General features: G+C 38.9%; 1 protein-coding gene across 1 annotated transcript in view; it reads left to right on the forward strand.

Annotated features, from left to right (window-relative positions):
* AGBL1 (AGBL carboxypeptidase 1) overlaps positions 1 to 18,784 on the forward strand; it is a 798,761-nt gene that overhangs the window by 424,749 nt on the left and 355,228 nt on the right. Inside the window, exons 20-21 of the mRNA XM_035303747.3 lie at positions 139 to 267; positions 8,580 to 8,756. Coding sequence (XP_035159638.3) covers positions 139 to 267; positions 8,580 to 8,756 — 306 coding nt within the window. The remainder of the gene's footprint in view (positions 1 to 138; positions 268 to 8,579; positions 8,757 to 18,784) is intronic.

Below are 18,784 nucleotides of genomic sequence, written 5' to 3' on the forward strand. Positions count from 1 at the left end.
ACTCAACAGCATCCATCCGGGAAAGTTGACATTTTAAACTTTCTTTGAGGAATGGAACGTGAGTAGATATGATTTAAGCAGATTTAAGAAACCAGTGACGTAACTGGTTTTATTTTCTCCTTTGTTGGGCTATTATAGGTTTTCTGTGACTTCCATGGCCACTCTCAAAAGAAGAATGTGTTCCTTTATGGCTGTAGCATCAAGGAAACCTTGTGGCAAGCAGGATGCACTGTGGGCACATCTATCCTAGAGGATGTCAACTACAGGGTAAGCCGCTGAGGGGGGTGCCACCAGACATACTGTGTCCATATTCTTTATTCTTACCTTTAAGAGCATGCTTCACTCATTTATTCAGTTTTTTTTTGTGGGGGGGTGGTGGTAAATAAGCCTTTTGATTATTTTAACTATAGGGTTGGAATACAAGCAGGCTGGAGGCATGTGTATCCTCTCCTAATTTTTGTTAAATAATGGCTTACTACCTGGTTGCTTTGCCTCTGTTTTCTATATTGTTTGATATTGTATAAAAGGCATGAGAACTGGAGACAGAAGACCTCATCATAATGCCTGGCTTTACAATTATTCGATTACTAACTGTACGATTATGAGGTCATTAACATTATCTCTCTGACCCATCCTTCTGCCATCTGTCAAATGAGGATAGTTAAAATACTGCCTCTGTTATGTAGTTTATGGAAGGAACAGAATGACAGAATACAAAAGGACTTCAAATAAATAGAAGGGGATGAACATATATAAGCCATTAAACCATCCACATCTCTCTGCATGAGCATTCTATAAAAAGCTGAGCAGTAATCCACTGACCCTAATTCTATTTTATCTTAGTTTCAGTGGTTAGAGCTCAACTGTTCCTCCATGGAACCACATAGGAATTTAGGGAGGTGCAGAGAAGGGGGTACATCTTCCCATCAGGATAAAGAAAAGCTGTTGCTTAGTGAGAATCAGGAAGAAACAGAGAAGCAAAGTTGCCCAAACACTAAATGAACACTGGTCTTTGCTTAAAATTTATGTAGAAAAAGTAAAAATTATGATGCTAACTGTCTCTTCGAAGTCTGTTGTTCTGGGTATGACAATTTGCGATGTGCATAATAGCTTCATGCCCAGGGTTAATTACAGTATTAAGAGGTAAAAACATGCCAAACCACCATTTCACCTGGAAGTGTGTCCCCTCTTCCCTAGCCTTTTTCACCCAAGTCCAGCTGAAACAGACTGCCCCTGATCAGTACGATCACCCCAAGGCTTTTATGGCAGAATCAACAGCTTATCCTCAATAATCGGTTTGCTGTAAGGCTCCACCAGAGTAATGGTGATAAAACACAAGCTTAACTACTCAATCTTATTGAGGAAACTACTTTAGTAAATTAAAGCATTCATCTGAGCAGCCCACGTGGACCCAACCTATATAAAACCATCTCTTATGTGTGATACCTCTTGAATAAAAAAAAAAAAATCGACCTGGCCCAACCTTACATATAGAGTCAGTGTGTTTTTTTACTTCTCTTTTTCCAGGAGAAGGTAATAATATTAATAGATAATTCCCTATAAACAAGAAAAGTTATAAGACACAGAACCTTAAAAAAGTCTTCTCTATGAAGCTGATGGGAAATGGGGCAGAAGTCCGACATTGTAGGGAATGACAGGATGGGTTCTTATCAGCTGTATTTTAGTTTTGGTGTATGATTCATATTGTTTAATTAATAAATTCAAAAATATTTTGAGGCTCAGATTAGTGTCAGGTAAGGTAAAAGGTATAACATTACAGAGGTAGGTGTGTCAGTTTCTGCCTATGAGAATAAGCACAGTGGTACTTGATAGCAATGCTGTTGAAAAGATTAATCCATCTAGACACTGAAACTCACCTATAAGATCCTTTAACTTTGGGTGGGTCAGTTGCCTGAGCCTCACTTTTCTCCCTTGTGAAATGAGGGAGTTAAATGTTCGATGTAGTTTATTACATCAAGTTTGTGGGTGCCCTGGGACTCCTTAAAGGTGATTCATGAGCTACTATGACATACGTGGAAGTAATGAAGTGAATATGGTTTGATCCCACCCCTTTCAACCCAAAAAACTTTGCTTTTAAGGTCCCACGTAGTGTATATACACTCCCTCTATCACTGACACTCTAAGTCAGTGTCACATAATGATCTGTAAATAATTATTTTAACACTGGTGATCTGCCTAAAAAGACTTCTGTGTGTACAAATGGATCTTGTCAGAATTGAAAGGACCCACTCATTTTGCAGATGGGAAAATTGAGACTCAGGGGAAGAGTGTCTTTGTAAGATATGTTAATGCTATCATCATGGTATCTGCCAGCAGTCAACAGCCTGCTGATGCTGAGAGGCTGATTTCTTCCTTACCATCCAAAGTGGAACAATTCTAAACATGTTAAACTTATCCAAGACTTTTTTGGTAATTTACCATTAGTATTGAAGAGACAGTTATATGCCCTATTATATTTCACATCCACTCTGCAACATTTATTCAATTTTATTAATCAAACTTAATGGTACTAACTCTAGTTATGTTGGTATAAAGAGGTCAGTGAATCCTCTCTGTAAAACGGAAGTATAAAACAGAAGAAAATTTTGAAAAGCAGCCCTTTTAGGACTCTGGTAATTGACCAAATATGATGATAAATTAAGAAGTATTTATTCTTGAAAATTGCTAAAGCTTCATGTAAGAACATCAAGGGTCTGTGATCTTCTTGACTGGGGCTGCTCCTAAAACCACTCTATTTAGTCATCAAGAAATGCAGTTTTACCAACAGAAGGATAGACACACACACACACACACACACACACACACACACACACAAATTTACAAGGGAGATCTTAGAAATGAGAGACCCATAGAAGAGCTAAGATAAGCTCTCTATAAATACATGGTGTATTAAGACATTCTTGCATTCTTGAGACTAGATAAATTATAAAGAAAGAGGTTGAATTGGCTCATGGTGCTGTAGGCTGTTCAGGAAGCATAATGGTGGCATCTGCTTCTAGGGAGGCCTCAGGAAGCTTCCAATCATGGCAGAAGGTAAAGGGGGAGCAGGCACTTCATATGGTAAGAACAGATCCAGAGAGTCAGGGGGAGGTGCCACATACTTTTAAACAACCAGATCTCACAAGAATTCGTGATGCAGAGATGATGCAAAACCATTCATGGGAAATCCACTCCTGCAATCCCATTACCTCCTACCAGGCCCTCCCTCTAACACTGGGGGTTACATTTCAACATGAGATTTGGGTGGGGAAACATGTGTCTCTTCAGAGGAGACCCGGTGAGAAGTAAAGTGCAAAGAGATCTAAGAACTGCCACAGTTTCGAATGTCTTCACAAATCACATACAGCAGAGGGTGGAAATCTTATACACTCACGATATTTGAGCACTACATTTGCCCAAATGATTGTATAACCACTATGCTTAGCAGCCACAGATGTCAAGCTGGATAATTTAAATAAGAATGTAGAAACTATGTAGAGACATCGGTGGCACATAATGCAGAAGAAAAAAAAATATGCTGCAGATTAATCCAGGAAAGTAGTTAAAATTTTAAAAACATTTAAAAAATAGAATCCAGAGTTGGTAAAAAATTACAATCTATGATGTCCAGTTTTCAGCCAAAAATTACAATTTTGGAAAGAATCAAGAATGTGAAATCCATACTCAGGAAACAAAGCGGTCAGTAGAAATGGAGTGGGCCAACTTGTTGGATTCATAATTATTTCCAAGCAATTGTTCAAATATGTTCAAATCATTAAAGAAAATTATATTCAAAAGTTAATGGCAAAATAGGATGACCATTTATTCAATACATATGAAACTTTGCCAGAGAATTAAAAGCTAAAAGAGAGAAAGAAAGGAAGGAAGGAAGGGAGGAAGGAGACAGTGTTGAAAAATATAACCAACTGAAAAAATTCACTAGATGGGATTGTCAGCAGATTTGAGATGGCAAGATAGTAGAAAATGAATCAGTTAATTTGATGACTAACTCCAAATTATTTAATTCAAAGAACAGAGAAAATAAAAGTAAAGAGCTGTGGAGACCTATAGGATAACATAAAGCGTATCAACCAACATGTAACGGGAGGCCCAAAAAGAGAGGAAAATAAATGTCTGTAAAAGATACGATGTCAGAGAAGATACGTTGTCAGAGAAGAAGATAAAGGAGGAACAAAAAAATACATGAGGCATATAGAAACAAACAAGAAATAGCAAATGTAAATCCAAAATACCAATGATGACATTAAATATGAATGAACAAAGCCTTCATTTCAAAGGCAGAGGCTGTAAGACCAGATTTAAAAAACAGGTTAATTATATATTGTCTATAAATTCGATAATGCAAACAAGTTGAAAGTTAAAAGATGGAAAAAGATACACCATGCAAATGGTAAGCTTAATAAAGATGGAGTGCTTGTATTGACATAAGACAAACTACACATTAAAAGAAGAAATATTGCTAGGGCTGAGAGGGCAATTCATAATACTGAAAGAAATAGTTAATTAGCAAGGCATAACAATTATAAATGTATGTTAATATATATGCTCTGAAATACAAGAAGAAAAAATGGAAAGGAGGCATTTAAAATTTAATAATAATACTTGAATATTTTAGTAATCTTCTCTCAGTTAGTGATGGAATAACCAAACAGAAAATTAGTTTAGAGAATACCTGACCTAACTCATATAAATAACAGTTCATTTCAAAAGAAAACTATGCATATTCTTTTTGAGTGCACATCAGAAATTCTCCAGGATAGACCCTATAATAGGCTATAAAATAAATCTCAATATATTTTAAGGGGCTGAAACCATGCACAGAATATTTACCTACACAATAGAATTAAATGATAAATCAACTTTCCTAAGAAATCTGGGATATCACTGAATATTTGGAAATTAAACAATTTGTATCAAATGAACCCATGGATCAAGGTGGAAATCCAAAGGGTAGTGAGAAAATATCTTTAACTGAATAAAAGTAAAAACTCAATATGTCAAAATTTATAGTACACAGCAAAAGTAGTACATATAGGGAACTTTGTAACTTAGAATATTTAGAAATGCTGAAAGATCTAAAATCAGTAATCTAAGCATTCACATTCAGAAACAAGCAAAAGAAGTACAAATAAATTCCAGAATATAAGGAAGAACAAAATAAAAGCCAAAGTCATTCAATGAAATCAAAATCATATGAACAATAGAGAATCCATAAAGAACATGCTTTTCATTCAATAATTCATAGTTTGGTTTCTTGAAATGGTCAACAAAATGATCATCCTTCAGCTAGACAGACAAAGAGAAGAAAGAAGATACAAATTACCAAAATCAGGATTGAAAGAAAGGACAACTATATACCACCAAATGAATACATTCTTAGGAGGACATAGATTACCAAAACTGACTCAAGAAGACATAGACAATCTGATGAGGTTTATTTTAAGTGGAAAAAAGAAGGATTAGTAATGAAAACTCTTCCCACAAATGGAAGTCTAGGCGCAGATTGTTTTGCTGACATATTCTATCAAACTCTGAAGAACAAAATAGTGCTAATTACAAAAAGAAATTCTTTCAGAAAATAGAGGAGAAACACTTACAAACTCATTTTATGAGATCTGTGTTACCCTGATACCAAAGCCAAAAAGAGGACATCACAAGAAAAGAGAGCTACAGCCCAATATTTGTTCTAAACAGACAATAAAGTATTATTCAGTGCTGAAAAGTAATGAGCTATCAAGCCACGAAGAGATGTGGAAGAACCTTAAATGGATATTACTAAATTACAGAAAACAACCTGAAAAGGCTGCATACTATATTTCCAGGGGTATGACATTCTGAAGAAAGCAAAACTATGGCGACTAAAAAGATCGGGGTTCCCAGGAGTTTGGAAGGAAGGAGAGAAGGATAAGTAGAGCACAGGGGATTCTTAGGACAGTAAAAGTATTTTGGGTAATATATTGAGTACACATCATTGTACAGTTTTTCAAACCCATAAGATGTACGACACCAAAAGTGAAAAGAATCCTCATTGTAAACTATAGACTTTGAGTGATAATGTTTCAACGTAGAGTCAGCGGTTACAACAAACCTACCACTCTGGTGAGGGATGCCCATGATAGGGGCATCCATGCATGTACCGGAGCAGGGGGCATATGGAAAATCTCTGCATCTTCCTTCTCAATTTTGCTGTGGACCTAAAACTGCTTTAAATAAAGCCTTTTTTTTTTTTTTTTTTAAGAGATACAACCTACAAAAGAAAAAAATACATTCACTTAAGTAAAAAAGGAAAAATCACTTAAACTCTGTTAAGAGTAAACTTTTGCAACGTGGTAAGCCAATGATAGATTAAAACTATTTTCAAATATTCTTGAACACTTTAGTTGCAGGAAGTAGAAACTATATATTTATGTCTATTTGAGCAGCCCTCCAGGGGTGTGGACTAGCAGATTCTATTTATTTTAGTGAATAATTATGGAGTACCTTCTAAAAGCAACATACTGCTCAATGTGTAGACATTTTTTTTTTTTTTGAGACGGAGTTTCGCTCTTGTTACCCAGGCTGGAGTGCAATGGCGCGATCTCGGCTCTCCGCAACCTCCGCCTCCTGGGTTCAGGCAATTCTTCTGCCTTCGCCTCCTGAGTAGCTGGGATTACAGGCAAGTGCCACCGTGCCCAGCTAATTTTTTTTTTGTATTTTTAGTAGAGACGGGGTTTCACCATGTTGATCAGGATGGTCTCAATCTCTTGACCTCATGATCCACCCACCTCAGCCCCCCAAAGTTCTGGGATTACAGGCTTGAGCCACCGTGTAGGTATTCTTTCGTGAATAAGACACAGACCTGCCCTCATGGAACTTCTAGCTTCTGGGAAGATAGAAAATAAACAACTAATACATACGCAATAATTTAATTGTAATTGTAATGAGCCCTTTGAAGGAACAAATAGATCGAGGGATTATAGGAAGGGAGGGAAAAGAGTGGGTGTGATGAAACCAGTTAGGAGACAACTGTAGACACTCAAGTGGAGATAACATTAGTGTTCCATTTCCCTTCTCAGATGGTCTGCAGGTCTGGAGGCTGTGTAAGAGTTTAGAGATCATAGTAAATTACAATTATGTTAATGTATTCACATAATTTATTAAAAAATGAATAATTATAATTAACAGTTACATTTAACAGGAGGACAGTAAGTACAAGAGACATTAAGAGATTTGCTCAATGTTTTAGAAATTAACAAAACTTCATTCATTTATATTCTCATTAACTTGTTATGCTTCTCATTCCCCCCAAAATTTGTGTAAAAGGCTAAAGCTTCACTATTGTCTAATGTACATAATTTTAAATGATGTGTTAGCTTATGCATATTCTGCCAACACTAAAATGAGAGAACCCTTCTTGTTCATGTCACGGAAGTTCGGGGACTGTCTACGTGCAGTATTTCTGCTGACTCAAGACTGGACTATCACCTCTGAGTCATTGTGTCCTTTAGGGAGGAGGTCCAGTGGCTGGAAGCTCCCTCTCTGTCAATCAGGGTGTGGAGAGTCTAGATATGCCTTCTAAATAGAGATTAAGAAGTCACAAATAAAATATTTTTACCCCAAGAAAAGGTAGAATATATGAACCCAGAGAGAATGGGCTTTCAGGAGTTTCGTAATTGATCAAGCCTCAGATTTTGTCTCGGAAGATGAGACTGAAACGTTCATTTTGGCAATTACGTACTCTTAGGAAAGAAGTGAACTACATGTGCTTCTTCTCCAGAATCATCACTGTTGTCCCTCTGGCCTTCTGAAATAAGTTTACAGTCCCTAGTCTGACCCTGCTAAGTAATAGTGAGGCTGGGTGTAGTCTGTAAATTTCAAGTCCCTGTGAAATCTGAGGCTTTCCATAGTCTCAACTCATTCACGTATGAGGCCAAATGTATGTGCGCAACCTTGGTCCATAGCAATGCAGAAAAGTGGAATTAAAAGATTATGGAGGTGGCCACATTGGCATCTGGATCCCTCTCTAGCAACTTTATAGTTTTCTGGACTTAAGCTATTTATTTCTAACTTTTTGTTTTGGTGGGGAGGGGGAGATGGAGTCTCATGCTGTCTCCCAGGCAGGAGTGCAGTGGTACAATCTCAGCACACTGCAATCTCTGTTTCCTGGGTTCAAGCGATTTTCCTTCCTCAGCCTCCTGAGTAGCTGGGATTACAGGCACCCACCACCACACCCAGCTATTTTTTGTATTTTTAGTAGAGATGGGGTTTCACCATGTCAGCCAGGTTGGTATCAAACTCTTGACCTCAGGTGATCCACCCACCAACTTCAGCCTCCCAAAGTGCTGGGATTACGGGCATGAGCCACCATGCTCAGCCTATTTCTAATTTTTGTAAGCGTGATTCCTCATCTGCAAAATGATTTTTAAAAGTTGATTGCCATTTCTTGGGGTTAATAAATGATTTAAAGTAACACATATTAAGTATTTTATATATAGATGCTTAACAATGTTGAGAAGCTATTTTTATGACTATCCCTCGTCACCCACAACTAATCATAGTTTGATTTTTTTTAATTGTAGACTCTTCCCAAAATCCTTGATAAACTAGCACCAGCATTCACAATGAGCAGCTGCAGCTTTCTTGTGGAGAAATCGCGAGCCTCCACTGCCCGGGTGGTGGTGTGGAGAGAGATCGGGGTGTCCAGAAGCTATACCATGGAAAGCAGCTACTGTGGCTGTAACCAGGGCCCCTATCAGGTATGTGAGGCTTCAGGGCACCCATGCATTCTGTCCAGCAACAACACACAGAAATTACATATAGCTCATTCCTGCTTTCTCACCTAAAAGGGAAAGAAGGCTCCAAGCAGAGTCTGGTCCTGCTCCCTTGCCTTGAAAAACTGATTTGACAATTGCTTTCACCTGCAGGATCATCGGTGTTGATCCTGGAAGCAATGAGTACATGCTTTCCAGTTTGGTTCCTCAATCAGCTGCCCTCGCCAGTAAGCAGCAGGGAGCCTCTCTTTGACATGCATCTTCTGCTTTTACAGAACCTCTGCCTGCCTGGCTCTGTTACATGCATAAAAATCTTGCCTTCTGCAACAAGTGGACTAATTCCATGTACCTCATAAGGGCATAGGTCAGTCTGTAGATATTGTTGGTACATATATCTATTGTGTTTCTGCCTTCTGCACCGATCTAAATCTGTAGCTTTCTTTGTTATCCTGCTGTATCCAGAGCACACAAAAGTGTGTGTGCATGGCGTGGATCTCCCAGAATGAGTGGGTCTCACACTCATATGCTAGTCTTGAGAGAAAGTACTTTTGTATAAATCACATTCTTTCTACAGCTATATTAACTGCATAAGCAGCTGGATAGCTGCTACAGCAGGCTGTTCTGGCTGCTTTTCCCACTCCCCCATAGAGGAACATAAATAAGGGACATTTTGACAGTGCCAAGGTAATAGACTCTTGTAAATTTCTTGGGCAAGCTGACAGACTGCTCCTTGGTGACTTCCATTCAACCCCAGGAATACCTGGACCTCACCAGCATTAAGCTTGCTGTGTTGGCTTTGATAGTCTCCCGGAACAGCTAGGAAGCACTTGGCATCTATGCCATTCTGAGCTTGTAGAACTCTGTTAGTTACCAAAGAGAGTACAGGGAGTGACAGGTGATGCACATTATGTAACTTCCCACCTGATCAAATATTCTTTAAAATTCAGGCTACTAAACCACCCATTTTGATTCTTACTTCTGTCAAATAGCCACATAGTCTAAAGACTTGTTTCAAAGAATTCTTATGTTACTGAATTAATAAATTCTTAGACTGAATTAATCCTGTTCACCCCATTAATGTAAATGAAGAATAAGAAGAGTTGAAATCATTGGATGAGCATGAGATTGGGCATCAAGAGATCTCACTCTTTTACTTACCAGCAGTGTTGAAAGCTGCGTACTTCTAGGAACCTATGTTTTTCATATATCAAATGCAGATTTTAATAAGAATGCCTGTTATCCTACTATACAAGATTTTGTAAGGACTAAAAGAAAACACATATGTGAATGTACTTGGAGGTTATATAATCAGGAATCTGTTCACTCCTTTTTCATTCAAAACCTATAAGATCGGAAAAAAATATGCTTGAAATATTGTGACTTTAAGGCCTTATGGACATAGATTTGTGTCTCTCTGTGTGTATGTGTCTTGATGGGAAGGGGCCTGTCATTTGTTTAAAAGACAACTCCATGGAACTCTTCAGAGATGTATTGGCTTGGTGACTTTCATTGAGTTTGTTTCTCTAAGCACCAATTCTAACTAACAGCTTCTAGTCACATAAGTATCAATGTCATTCATAATAAATCAACTGGAAACTCAAAGTCCTCCAGAGCTGTTTGAAAACTAAATGACTCATAGGTTCAGGCCCTCGCCAATTCTCTTTCATGCAATGTACATAGAGGCTGTTGGAAAGGACAAAGAATGAAAGGTCTCACCCAATAGATGGCCTTCAGGTATTGGCACAGCATTTATCCTGTGAAATTTTCCAAATGGAGTTTTCATGGGGTCGCTAGAAGGAAGAATGGAGGGAGAACTGGCTAGAGAAAGCCCTAACAGTGCCAGACCTGGTTTTGGTTTAACAATCCCGTTCTCTATATGAAACACCTCTCTGAATGTATTGGTTTTCTCCTTCTCTTTGTTTGCCTGTCCTTACAGACACTGCTGAGTAACAGCAGAATCACAGGCAGTGAGCAAGGGGGTGGTGAGTAATTTTACATATGGGAGGGCCCACCCATGGGAAGGAGGCCAGCCTGGAGTTGGGTGTTTTGGTGATTGTTGTGTGAGGTATATAATGAAGTCTATGAGCTATAAAGCAGTATAGAAATTTCCATCCTGAACATATTGCAAATGCTTTTTGTACATTGGGAAGCGGAGTCCCAGTTGAGTCTTGAGATTGTTATTCTAAGGTCATCTTTGCATTTTTTGTTTAGCATGACCATTTATCCAAAAGATGGAGGATACTTAAATACACCCATGAGGGGCATTCTTTCCCTCCTTCATAAGAATATAAATATTTTTGCAGTTTCTCTGGTTAATGCAGCTTTAAAGTGGTTCCAATCATTTCTCCCCCAGCTCACTAAGTACCTGATGTGTTAGTATTGAAATGAAATATCATTTCTTACACTGACACTTATATTGGAACTGCATTAAAGAACATAAGCTATTACCTTAAAATAATGATTATTGATATGATATTTTCTCTTCTATTAACCAGTCTATAGTTGGCTAATTAGAAAAAAATTATCCTGCTCTTGTTTCTCTGGGATACAGTCTCTATTGCTAGGTCATACACGTAGCTCTGTAACTTGTATTTAATATGGAAATCCCACCCACTGAGAGATTTACTTTACCTGTTAGGGATGGGCCCAAAGCTATTGAGGCTGTTGAGGGGAAAAGCCATAATGGAATGATATATCCTTTGGGGGCTCATTTTTTAGAGGCATCCAGTCTATGTGGACAGCTGTGGGCTTCACACTGAGTGTTCGTGACCTGAGGTCACATACATGGTGTGTTTGCATACACAAAGGCATGTGGCTGGGCCCCGGGGACTACTGGTGGCTTAGGAGGAGGATGTGAGTCCCTTTACTCAAGCAGGCTGTCGACCTGCTCCTTAAAACACTGCTAACTTGGACAGCAAAGTGGATCTTAGAGAAGGACGAAGATACTAACTCAGCTGAGGTTTGAAGAGTGACCCAACTTGTATTTAAATTCTTTATCTGCAAGCTGCATCCTTGTGTTGTGGGACCTGCCTGCAGTTCATCCTCTCTACCACCTATAAGGGCTCTTTTAATCACCCAAATCTATTCGAATCACAGTATGCCCATAATCCTTCTAAGTGTCTTCATTTTGTCTCGATAAAAACTAACTCTTCATCATGGTGAGTAAGACCTTTTACAGTCTCTTCTTTCAGTTTTTTATATTCAATGCTTAGTATAGTGAGTTGGGGAGAGAGAGCATGGGGAGAAATGCCAGATATAGGTGATGGGGAGGAAGGCAGCACATCACACTGCCATATGTGTACCTATGCAACAATCTTGCATGTTCTTCACATGTACCTCAAAACCTAAAATGGAATAAAAAAGAATGTATGGGCCGGGCGCGGTGGCTCACGCCTGTAATCCCAGCACTTTGGGAGGCCAAGGTGGGTAGATCACGAGGTCAAGAGATCGAAACCATCCCGGTCAACATGGTGAAACCCCATCTCTACCAAAAATACAAAAAATTAGCTGGGCACGGTGGTGCATGCCTGTAATCCCAGCTACTCGGGAGGCTGAGGCAGGAGAATTGCCTGAACCCAGGAGGCGGAGGTTGCAGTGAGCTGAAATCACGCCATTGCACTCCAGCCTGGGTAGCAAGAGCGAAACTCCGTCTCAAAAAAAAAAAAAAAATGTATGATGGCTGGCAAGAGAGTAAATAAGTGAACAAGTGAAGGAATGGCAGTTTCCAAGTAGTCAAATGATTATCCTCAGTGTCCTTGCGTAAGTAGAAAAAGAGAAGAAATTATTGTGATCCAAATGTGATCAGATGCTATTCTAAAAACTGAGATTTTAAGAGTTGTTATAATGAGTGGAGATGGAAATGTGTGGGTGAAAGAAGGAAAGGCATAAGAATGCAGGGCTGGGACCTCTCAGACCTGTCATTAGATGAGATTTGAGAACGCCCAATGGATTATTTCCCAAAGTTAGGTAATTCCATTCCAGGTGTGGTATCTCTTATTGCCACTTTCTGATAACAGATGATAATTAGGCAGAAAGACTTCCATCCATACATGTAGTAGATGCTGCAGTCCGTCCTTGAGATCCCTCCTTGGGACCCAGGCACTCATTTCCCTTGCTGTCTCTATAACCAGGAGTTACTTGTAACTAAAGGATCCCATCTTGTCCAATGTTGTGGCTCCTCCCCACCAGCAGCCTGCATCCAATACCTGATCTGTGCAGGTACAAAATACAGTCTCTGTTGCTAGATCATACACTTAGATCTATAACTTGTAGAAATCCCACCCACTTTGCCTCCATCCGGAATGACTCCAAAGGGCCATTCCAGTTCTAGAGCTCCCTATGGGATCAGCTGGCGCCTCTGTTGCAATTCCCTTGTGGTTCAACCTCCCTCTCTGCCCAACTTTGTTTCCATAGTAACTCACAGGTATTATTACAGCAGGCACTCCCCAAAAGTCATTCATTGTGCAAATCTCAGCATCTCAGAGGCTGTTTCCTTCTGTAAACAACTTATAACAGTATTTCAAAAAGGCTTAGATTAGAAAACATGCATGCTGGGACGAAGCACTTAAATTGTTGGAGATGGTTTAGTAGGAATGAATTTCATATAGGAAATTCAGTCATCAGAACTGTGTTCAAGGCTCCCAGTGCCCCTTCATTCACTCCACTTGCTTGAGCTGTTTAGGGAACAAACTCCTCTACTACAGATCAGAGCAGGGCTTCTTGCAGTATTCCAGAATGTAGGCTGGGTGTATTTATTTTCTGTGGCTGCCGTAACAGATTACCACAACCTTGATGACTAAAAGCGACATAAATTTGTTCTTTCAGAAGATGAAAGTCTGAAATCAAGGTGTTGGCAGTCCTGTGTTCTCTCTAAAGACAACTGTTTCATGCCTTTATTTCAGCTTCTTGTATTGCTAGAAATACTTGGTGTTTTTTGTCAAAGCACCACTACAATTTCTTCCTTTATTGTCACATTTCCTTCTCTACTTGTGAGCCTCTATCTCTGTGTCTCCCCTCTTCTTCTTAGAGGAAGACATATTGGAATAAGATCCCACCTTACTCCAGGATGACCTCATCTTTTTTTTTTATTGTACTTTGGGTTGTGGGGTACATGTGAAGATCATGCAGGGTTGTTGCATAGGTACATACATGGCAAAGTAGTTTGCTGCCTCCATTTCCCTGTCATCTATATCTGGCATTTCTCCCCATGTTATCCCTCCCCACCCCACTGTCCCTCCCCTATCCCCCCCAACTGACTCCAGTGTGATGCTCCCTTCCCTGTGTCCACATGTTCTCATTGTTCAACACCTGCCTATGAGTGAGAACATGTGGTGTTTGGTTTTCTGTTCTTGTGTCAGTTTGCTGAGAATGGTGGTTTCCAGATTCACCCATGTCCCTACAAAGGACACGAACTCCTCATTTTTTATGACTGCATAATATTCCATGGTGTATATGTGCCACATTTTCTTTGTCCAGTCTATCATCGATGGGCATTTGGGTTGGTTCTAGGTCTTTGCTATTGTAAACAGTGCCGCTATGAACATATGTGTGCATATGTCTTTATAATAGAACAATTTATAATCCTTTGGGTATATACCCAGTAATGGGATTGCTGGGTCAAATGGAATTTCTATTTCTAGATCCTTGAGTAATTGCCACACTGTCTTCCACATGGTTGAATTAATTTATACTCCTACCAACAGTGTAAAAGTGTTCCTATTTCTCCACATCCTCTCCAGCATCTGTTGTCTCCAGATTTTTTAATGATCACCATTCTAACTGGCGTAAGATGGTATCTCAATGTAGTTTTGATTTGCATTTCTCTAATGACCAGTGATGATGAGCATTTTTTCATAAGTTTGTTGTCCTCATATATGTCTTCTTTCTAAAATTATATCTGCAATGTCCCTATTTCCAAGTAAGCTCACATTCTGACTTCCTGTGAAGGAGATACATTTGGGCATTGGGGAAGATACCATTGACCCTAATAAACTGGGTCAAATAAGAAAATGCAAAATTCTCTCCAAGAATTAGGAAAGGTTTTTATTTCTATCTCCACATTGCCATGAGGTGAAGCCCTAAATATGTTATAACAGTTACTGTTTTCTCTCTACTTCATCATGAGGAAAAATGAAGTTTCAGAGCTTCTTGGAACATCTTGGAAGACAAGTTTGAGACTCATAGCATGTATTAGTGCCGACGAAGGCAGCTCCAGTGTTACAATACACAATGTTAAATTAGCAATAATGATAGCAAACAGGTCTATCACACTTTTTGTGTGCCAAGCCCTTTGCATCTCTTAAATTACTGCATGTCTGCTATTGTATAACAAAGCACTACAAAACCAGTTTTTTTATTATTCTCATTATTCCTATTTTACAAATGAGGCCACTTAGAGAGGTTAAGTAACTTGCTCAAGGCCCCACAGCTAGAAGTTTTGGAAGCAGGAGACTCACCTCTGCACTTGGCTGTCATTAAGCAGATCTGTAGCAACAGGTGAGTCACCTAACTTCTCTTGGTCACAGTTATCTTATGAATAATAGGAAGACAGAATTGGAACTAAAAGATAGGCATGGTTTCTGCTACATTATATTGACAAAGTCTGCCTTTGCTGGGTACCCAAGGGACTTACGGATCACCCAGACCAGGGTGACCCAGTGTAATGTGAACCCCTTAAAAATCTTCTGTAATTTATCTTGAGTATGCACATTTTCACAGGAAGAAAAGTGCTCTCCTTTTAGCACCAATTAGCTAGTTGTCAGGTGACTGGCTGTTCTAGCCACTGTCTCCCCCTCCTTTTCATTTTATCCTTGCTGGTCTTTATTTCACCTTTCCAGAGTATGCAAAGAGGGCTGAGAAGAATGTAATACACAAACTGGCAGCTCTCTATCAGCAGAGTAGATCTTCAGTGAAACAACCAATTTGTTTCTATCAGGCAACGTCCTAGGTTGCTTCCTTTTCTCATTTCGCTTCCTCTTGACTTTTCTTCTTGTCTCATCAGAGAACCATTCTTTTACACAGTTCTTTGGACTTGCATAGCCCAAATGGGACACTTCTCCTCCCTAAGTGTCCTGAACTGCAGAATTGCCTCTGTATCCAGATATACACACACACACACACACACACACAGAGAGAGAGAGAGAGAGAGAGAGAGAGAGAGAGGAGGAGGAGGGTGGGGGGATTATTTCTCTCCAACACACAGGTATGTGAATATATCACACATATATACACAAACATGCATACATATCAGTGTTTTTTAATTATACAAGAAAGCAGAGTTGATAGTTTAGTACGGGCTCCTATGTCAGACATAGAGTTCCAGGGAGAGCTCTACGTTTCGCAGTTGTGACCTTGAGATGGTTCCTGAGTTTTATGAGCTTTAGTGGTAAACATGGTGTTCCTCATAGTTCCTGCTTCATGGAGATGCTGTAAGGACGGAATGAGCTACCTATAAAACATTTATCACTGTTTTCACAGTAAAAACTCAATACATGTGTACTGTTTGTATTTTTATTAGGATTATTAATGATGGTTTCCTTTTTCTATTTTAGATAAATACACTTAAACTCCAACTCTTAACCATAATCATCTTATTCCAACCTTCCTAATTAGAATCTTTGGGGTTTCAGAATAAGACTCAGAGATTTTAAAAAGTGTAATATGCAGTCAGGATTGAGAACCAGATTTTGGCTTTTATAGACACTAATATCCATATACCTGTATTTATAGGCTTAGCTACATCAAAGTAATGTCTGTATGTAGCATTTACACATTTCCTTTAGTATCCACTCGTTTATTCTATCAAAGTTCCTGTGCTGCATGATCTGTATTAGCTAATTTGTGTGGAAGTCCCAGAAAACGGAAGGAGAGGACAACAGTTTGTGAGCCTTTTTCTAGGAGGAGAGAAAGAAAGTGGAGGCAGGGCAGGAAACAGATTGAAATTTCCCCAAAGACTGCTGAATTTAAAAGTCTATTCCAATTATGAGTACAACTCAAAAAATATTTTGGATCACTATTCTCAAAATGATTTTTACAGGTAACCTACAGAGTAATATAATGTTGATCTTTGAATAAGGGGAGGAGGTGTCTTACTTTCACTAACGTAATCTGAGGAGAGTTTGAGGACCACCTCAAACTTTAATGTACATGAGAATCACTTGGGAGTTTATGAATTGCAAACATTTACATTGCAAAAATGTCTGAACTCGGTGTCCAGCAATTTCTTGATCTGGGGCATGGTCCACGAAGCTACAGTTTTTCAAGTTCTCTGGACATTCAGAACCCAGAGGTCAGTTATTGAGAGACTGAGGCAGGATAGTCAGACCAGATATAAAAGGTAAGATGGTTTTGAGACAAGTTCTGGTTTTTCTTCTCTTGCTTCTGATCTTCTCTGGGCTGTAGAAAAATTCCCATGACTTTTGTCATGAAGTCTCAGATTCCCCTTCTGCTCCCACTTTTACTTCTTATTTCTTCATTCATGCTTTTAGGTAATTAGCTTAATTCTACTATAAGAAACTGTCTGATATCACATCGTGAGTTTCAAGATGTCTTTGTTTCTTTGTTTTCTCTAGCTCCTGGGACACTTCCAGGTCAGGATATTTTAAAATCAGTATCTTTGAACAATTTTCTTATGTGCACTTTCAAGAGTTTAAGAACAGATATATCTAAAATTATTTGCTTGTTATGTGTATGTTTTCTGGGGAGAATACCTGTATTTCTAAAGATATTCTTAAAAGGGTGAGTGATTCCCCCCAAAAAGATTAAGAGATCATGCCTCAACTTATTGATTCCAGGATCTCTAGAGAGCCCTTCACAGCCTCCTAGTTTTTGCTCTTAAATAAGCTCCTGAAGTGCTTGGCTTGACTTTGAGAAAATCAAATGGAGGCTGTAAGCCCCTGACTATTTCTGCCTGCTTATCAATTAGCACGAGAACAATGATGCATATCATTAAATGTGTATTGGATTAAGCAGTCTAAATCTTCTGTGACTGCATGGGATGCTAATCTTCCTAGGATGTTCTTTCTCACAAGTGGTTGTTTAGGTCCTGGAGCAGATTATCGGTAGCACCTGGGATTTATTGGAAATGCAGACTCCCAGGCCCCACCTACTGAATCTGCATTTTAACCAGATCTCCAGGTGATCCATGTAGGGAAGGACCTTGTTCCTAGAAATTTTTTTTGACTAGAATGAAATGCTGTGTATATTATAAATGTGATTTAAATTTCGAAAATAAATAATCCCCAGTATTAGATACTTTGTTGATCTATGCCAACATTTAAATGTTATATAAACTGTTTTTTTTTTTTTCCCACTCCCATATTCTCTAATACCTTTTCCTTCTCAAAGTTTTCGAAAAGAGGACAATTTTCCAAATAGCTGTTTTTGGAAAATGCCATTTTATTTTTTTTAAATACAAATATGAAATCCAGATGCTGCTGGGTGCAGTGGCACATGCCTGTTATTCTAACACTTTGGGAGGCTGAGATGGGAGGATCACTTGAGCCCTGAAGTTTGAAACCAGCCTGGGCAATATAGGCAGACCCATCTCTATAAAAAAAACTTAAAATCAGCTGACTATGGTGGCATGTACCTGTAGTCCCAGCTACTTGGGAGGCTGAGGTTACAGTGAACTGAGATCATGTCACTGAACTCCTGGGCAGCAGAGCAAGACTCTGTCTCAGAGAAAAAGAAAACAAGGAAATAAAAAGAAATACAAATGCTCATCTATCATTTTAGTAGAAATAGTATTTGGGCCATTTATGTTGACACTCTCTCCTTCCTTGTTAACTGTAATTCAAGTGTTGCCTTGCTGTTCTCTCTGTGTGTGTTTTTTTAACAGAAACCTCTTCATATATGATCTCAAAGCACATTATGAACAGTTAATTAACTTACTGCAGTTTTAATGATGTAGTGAAATATTGTCCTCATTCTGTTGCCCTAAGTTCTATAATGTCTATCAGCATAATGGTTGAATATTAAAAGGAATTAAATAAAAATCAAGAGGCAGAGATGCT

This window comes from Callithrix jacchus, chromosome 6, assembly GCF_049354715.1.
Source record: "Callithrix jacchus isolate 240 chromosome 6, calJac240_pri, whole genome shotgun sequence".
Lineage (NCBI taxonomy): Eukaryota > Metazoa > Chordata > Mammalia > Primates > Cebidae > Callithrix > Callithrix jacchus.